The sequence below is a fragment of the Parus major genome, chromosome 6, assembly GCF_001522545.3.
Source record: "Parus major isolate Abel chromosome 6, Parus_major1.1, whole genome shotgun sequence".
NCBI classification, from domain to species: Eukaryota; Metazoa; Chordata; class Aves; order Passeriformes; family Paridae; genus Parus; species Parus major.
In genome coordinates this window covers 24,367,631-24,373,630 of record NC_031775.1, presented here as the reverse complement: position 1 = coordinate 24,373,630, position 6,000 = coordinate 24,367,631, and the positions used below count along the sequence as shown (strand labels likewise).

At 36.5% G+C, this 6,000-nt stretch overlaps 1 protein-coding gene across 5 annotated transcripts in view; it reads right to left on the bottom strand.

The window, feature by feature from the left end:
- Window positions 1-606: 606 nt before the first annotated feature.
- ADD3 (adducin 3) overlaps window positions 607-6,000 on the bottom strand; it is a 92,435-nt gene continuing 87,041 nt past the window's right edge. For 3 of the 5 annotated variants that reach the window (XM_015633274.3, XM_015633276.1, XM_015633278.3), the window contains 4 exons: window positions 5,556-5,645; window positions 4,711-4,831; window positions 3,695-3,790; window positions 607-2,995 (listed from right to left, as the gene is read on the bottom strand). In XM_015633274.3, the coding sequence (XP_015488760.1) occupies window positions 2,697-2,995; window positions 3,695-3,790; window positions 4,711-4,831; window positions 5,556-5,645 (606 nt within the window). In that variant the 3' untranslated portion in view covers window positions 607-2,696. The remainder of the gene's footprint in view (window positions 2,996-3,694; window positions 3,791-4,710; window positions 4,832-5,555; window positions 5,646-6,000) is intronic. The other 2 variants (XM_015633275.3, XM_015633277.3) reach the window with 2 other exon arrangements.

Genomic DNA, 6,000 nt, shown 5'->3' with positions numbered 1-6,000 from the left:
CAGAGAGCTGAATTTAAACTTTCTTGTAAACAGGAACAAAAGGAAGGACAAGGAAAATAAACATTTGTGCAGTCCTTAAAGACATTTCACAGAGTTGATACAGCTACAAAACCAAAATACTGCAATTTCTGCAGCTTCAGAGGCTCTAACATATACCATATGTTGGCAGGGTGTGACACAGATATCTTCAAATAACTTTGCATTAAGCTTTTTCTGTAAGAAAACCTTGGTTTTCTTAGTAATTTTTTAAAAGTAATTTCTGTGAGCTGGTTTACCTTGCTCTGTACTTACTCAGCACTAAAACCACCCCAGTTCCTCATGCTGTCACCTGTGATGCCTGCTCAGAACAGCTGCCTGGCAGTGCCCTCCCTGTCTTTTATCATGGGCCTGTCCTCTTTCCTCTCCAGCACCTGTGACAGAGACAAAAGCTGTTCAATAGCAAGATGAGGTGATTTTCTTGCAGAGCTCTCAGGATAAGAGTCTTCTCAAGTAAGCAACAAGTCTTCTCCAGAATAAATTCTTGAGAAGCAACGTGCATAATCAAAACATCTTCTCTACAAGCATGAGATGTAAGTGCATAAAATAAAGGTTGCTATATGAAATCCATCTATTTAAAATACTGTTTATTTGTGATTTAACATTAATTAGCATTACATCTATGAGCAATTTCAGATAACATTTATATATTTTCCACAGGACACAAGAGTTGGCTGGCTCATTCTTTATGCCAAAGCAAGTAAATAGAGGCATTAGCAAAAGGTGCAAATAGTTCACGGTTGCATTTTAAAAAATATTTATGCACATTGCATTCATTTAGATATATTTTTAAAAAAGTTATGAAAAGCGTAGTTCACAGGTTACTGTTTCTACATATGTTGTAATACAACACAAATAATGTAGAACATAAAAAACAAAGTAAGCAACTGAAAGTTTCCACTATGATTAAAAACACTGATTCCAGTATTTAGTGACAGCTAGAAAATTGTTTCCAGGATCCATTCCAACATTGCATTATCACACTTACACGGTCAAAGCTAACCAGCCCCTGAACATGCTATAATCAACATTTTTGCATGCCAAACCACTCTCCAGCCATATTTAACAATTATATATTGTATAATATTTCAACCGGTAATTTGGGAATCACATGGATCTTAAAAGATGTACTTCCTATTGTGATGACTGATTTACAGACATTTGACACAGTGAAGAAACCCCTATGTTAATTTCTATGTTTAGTTTGTATTTACAATACAGTAAAAGTACTAAAATGACAACACAAGTAAAAATGAGTAAGTGGCAGTACCACCCTTACCCATGGCACTAGGCTCTGATTTGCTCTGGGTTCATCCAAAGGACAACACAGATTCACGAGACCCTTTTACAATTTGAATGAAACTGAAGAAAAAACCCAAAGTGTTGCACTCTGCATGAATCCATACAAATTATTTAAAACATCTAATATGGAAATGTCACTCTGCTGATTTAATAAAAATATCCCGCAATCCATATCATATATTTAAAAAAAATAATCACCGAACTTTTACTTTCTTTGTCTCCTCCTATTTCCCTACTATTTCACTTTCCCTTTTAACATTTTTGTTTCCTTCATTTGGTTATGTTAAGAGATTATTTTTCTTCATTCATTAGCAATACCATGAAAGAGAAAAAGAACAACCCACAAATAATTTTTAAACATGAATCCAGTTCAATTTTATATGCTTTTATCCTTTGATTTTGAACTCCCTGGATTCCTGAACTATATTAAGTATACTCTAAACCAAGCATTCTTAAATACACTCTAACTATTAAATGCTTGGTTCACATGCTTATAATACCTTTATACTGAATGGTATACAAACATTTGAACATATAAAATCTTCTTTTTGTTTTGCCAGTTAAACTAAATTATCAATGTTAAGTGTATAAAATCCCCCTTCTTGAAAAATAAGGGTTTCCCCCGCCCCAACTGATAGAATAAAAAAGAAGTCTTCAAAAATTATATTTCACTAAAATGAAATATTTGGCAAAAAAGTTATTGAATAATGGAATTCTTTAGACATTTTGTATAATTCCAAATAAACTTTCTCTTACACAGTTTTTCCCCTAGTATTATGTGCCAGTGTATAATATTTTTATATGAGCTAATCTTAAAAAAGATGTAAAGGTGTGCTGTTAATACGTACCCAGTCAAACAGGGGTACAGAAACATAAAATATATGGTCAAAAACCACAATACAAAAATGTATGATCTTGTTTCCAAATGAGACAGCAGTTTTAAAAAGTCATATGATCACTCAACAGTAACTTTAATAAAGACTTTAACTGTACTGAAAATTTTCAGGTCTGCAAAATACTCCAAGCAGAACTTGCTGCTGCATACTGTGATGGTATTTGACCTTGCTATGATGGTAATTGAGCACCTGCCAGTGTAGTTCTACATGAAACTAATCAATGTTTCCAGCCCTCATAGCAATTTTGGACACAGCTAAGTGAGAGATGAATTAATTTGCAATTAACATGAAAGGTTTTTTTTGTTTGTTTGCCTCTTTGTTTGGTTTCTTTAAAGCAAAACCTCTTCCAGTTTCTACTTGTTTAGGTTAAAAGTCCAGTTACTGCACACCCCTAACACTACGCCGTTAATGGTCAACTTAAACGTTTAAAATGTGCAATGTCTCCTCACAACAGAACTGCACTTAGGCTTCTACCTTCTCCTTCTTTTTACTCTTTTTCAGGAAGGATGGGGTGCGGAATTTCTTCTTTTTCTTTGAAGGGGATTTGGAAGGCGACCCTTCAGGGGACAGGGCCTCTTCTATCTTTTCAGAGCCTTTAATGGTAATCTCTACGCTCTCCACAGTACTCATGGTTAACTGACTGACCCTCCTGGTGAGATCTTCTTCCGTGTCATGTGCATCTTCCTTCCCGTTCACCACCACGACTGGCATCTCCACAGATATTAGGTTGGCATTCTGGGTGTAGAAATCCTCATGATTTTCTGAAAGAGCAAGTGATTTCGCAATTATTTATCTACACTTTCATGCAGAAAACCCAGTATTGAGACAAAGCCTGCGAATCTGGACTGTGATCCAAAGAATGAAACCCAAAGTGCTTAGGTGTTTTTTTTTCCCCTTTATCCACAATCTTAGTTGCTGTAAGCAGACAACGCAGTCAAAATGTCATTAAGGGAAAATGGGCTGAAAAATCTGATCTCTGCCAGGTGCATGCACAGCTCAGGCTCTATAGAGTATGTACAAATATAGTCTACACAGCATACACAGCCTCAAGCACAGTCAGAATTATATTTTCCTGCAAGAGACTGATTTGTGAAAACACAGCCATTCCATACAGAAGGCATTGGAGAACTTGCCTTTTAAAATGCCTGCTTAGACTTCTGGAAAAGTCTGAGGCAAAAGAACTATTATTAACATTTTCAGTAAAATTAAGTATGATATCTATTTGTTCCACATGGCTGATATCTTAGTTTCAGCATGCCCTGAATTGTTTTCTGTTTGTGAGAATTATGTATTAGAAAAAATTGGGAAAAATGGTTTTCTGGACAGAGTACCACCCAAACTTTGCAAAAGAGGGCTCCTTTTGACTCAGTTGACTTCATGCAAGTGTGAAAGTGCAGCAGAAGAATTGAGGACTTGGGTTATTGGAGCCCTTGGCACCGTACAGAAATTGCATGGAATACCTTCTAATCTTTCTGGGACATTTTGCGGGGATTGAGTTTGTGACTGAATTTGTGACACAGATGAACCGTCATCTGAGAATAATTCCTGTTCAGCATCTGCAGGACAAGATGTAAGTTAGTAGCCAAGCAAAAGTGAAAATCAAGCAAGAGTGTCAGTGCTGGTGCTACAAGATTTACAGATCTGCTACAGCTTTGTGTTGCTCATGCTGACAACAGCACGAAGTTACAATACACAGTTGAAACTCTAAAGAATTATGGATTTATCTGCTAAAAATTGGTAGATATTAGTTCTTTATTAGAAAGCATAAAAAAAGGTGGCAGGGCTGCATTCCAAGTAGCATGCCCCACAGTTTTATCTCATCACAGTGTGCTGGTACAGTAAGCTATTGCACTATGTCCTGAGTTGTACAACAAAGTTGTCTTATATAGCAAAGTTGTTTTATTACACAGTATTAGCAAAGAAGAATTCAAACCAAGTGTTACTGTTAAAAATTTAAATTAACCCTGAATTAGTAATTGTCTATGGAATAGTAGTATTGGAAGAAGATGTGAAAAGTGAAAGTAAATGAGATTTGCACATTGAGAGAACAGAAGTAAAATTAGAGAAGCCAGTGCCAAACATCTCAGTAAACTTTTGCTCAGTTGGGCACAGATCTGAGCTACTTGATCTAACTTTAGTGTCAGCTCTGAGAAGGAATTGGATTAAGATGACCTTTGTGGACTCTTCCACCTTATGTTATTCTACAATTTTGACACAAAAAATTCATCACGGTTATTTGTGATTTTGTCAACCCCATTTCTCTGCAAACCCTTCATTGCTTTAATTTCAGCACTAACTAAAGTAAAAGAACAAACCACATTTAACAAAAGAATTCTAACACCTCAAGGAATGATTAGTTCTAAGCTTGTTGCCAGCAGTATACACTAATAATTAACATGTACACAATTTTTACAGTTGATATTTTCAAGCTTATTATTAAAATGTAAACCCCAGCAATTCAAACCACACTGCTGACCTTCCAACCCCTGCTGCCTGCGCTCAATGGTTTTCTTGTACTCTTCCAGTTCCTTTTCAGTGAGGTGGCTGAATGGGTTGGGTGGTGCCGGTGGTGCGTGCTCATCATCAAACTGCATTGGCTGGGAAAGAGAAAGCCACAGAATTTAACAGTTAAAAAATAAGAAGCAACAAGCAAAATGTGCAGGCCTTCTTTTCTTTTTATTTTTCATCAAAATTTGGTGACAAAATTTTGGCCAGGAATACAGAATTAAAACACAGGTGTACTAACTGTTGGATAGCTGGAAACTCTTAGAAGTACAGCACTCCAATTCCAATTCACCACAATATGTTGGATAACCTTATTAAGGATAACTGCAGTGTTTGGAAGTATATTCTATTCAAGAAAAGATTAATATAGGCAGGTAAGAAATTGGAAACCCTCTCTCCCAATAAGAAGCCTGTTTCTAATGAAAGCTGTCTTCCACATGGTCAGATCCCACCTTTTAAACTCAGCTATTTCTGGGACTCAATTGCTATCTTAAGCATCACTTCCACAGACTAATGAAGGCTATTTTTGCCCCCATGCATTCTGAAGTTCCTCCTCTCTCAGTTAAATGATCTTAGACAAAGATCCTACTTCATTAATATAAATGATGGCAAACTTGACATACACATCTCAACTTGAAACTAACTTTTTAAACCTTTAAACTGAAACATTAAGATGTATCACACCTCTAAAACTGGCATAAAAATAATCAGTTCTAACAAAACATTTAGAATGAAAATGGCCCAAAATGACATTTGAAAGTCAGGCAGCCAAATTAACCTGAACAGTTGTAAATTAGTTAATTATGTTGTACTCACTGAACTTGGCTTTTTATCCACAACAATCCCTGCGAGCAGCTGAGACTGAGGTCCTGCTGTCTTTAGGTCATATCGGTTTTGTTCCCTTATCTACAGGAGAAAATAAACCAGGTTAGAAAGAGATATTTCTCTTTAACAAATCCTATGCCCATCAGCTTTGCAAAGTCACTAACACTGGCAGCAGTGAATGGCTGGAGAATCAAGCTGTGTGCTACTGCACCTAAAAATTAAGAACTCTTCTTCCACCTCTGAATACACAGCATATGTTGTTCGGCTCTTTCAGTACTCACAAATATTTACCCCAGTCCCAGCTCTTGCACTTCATTTAAGCCAACACCCAACACTTTGAAATAAGCTCCCAGGAATGGCCTCTAAACCTGTCCTCTCCACCTCATAAAGGACACATGTTCAGCTATTGGAGAAAACTTTGTGGTCACAAGGGTTG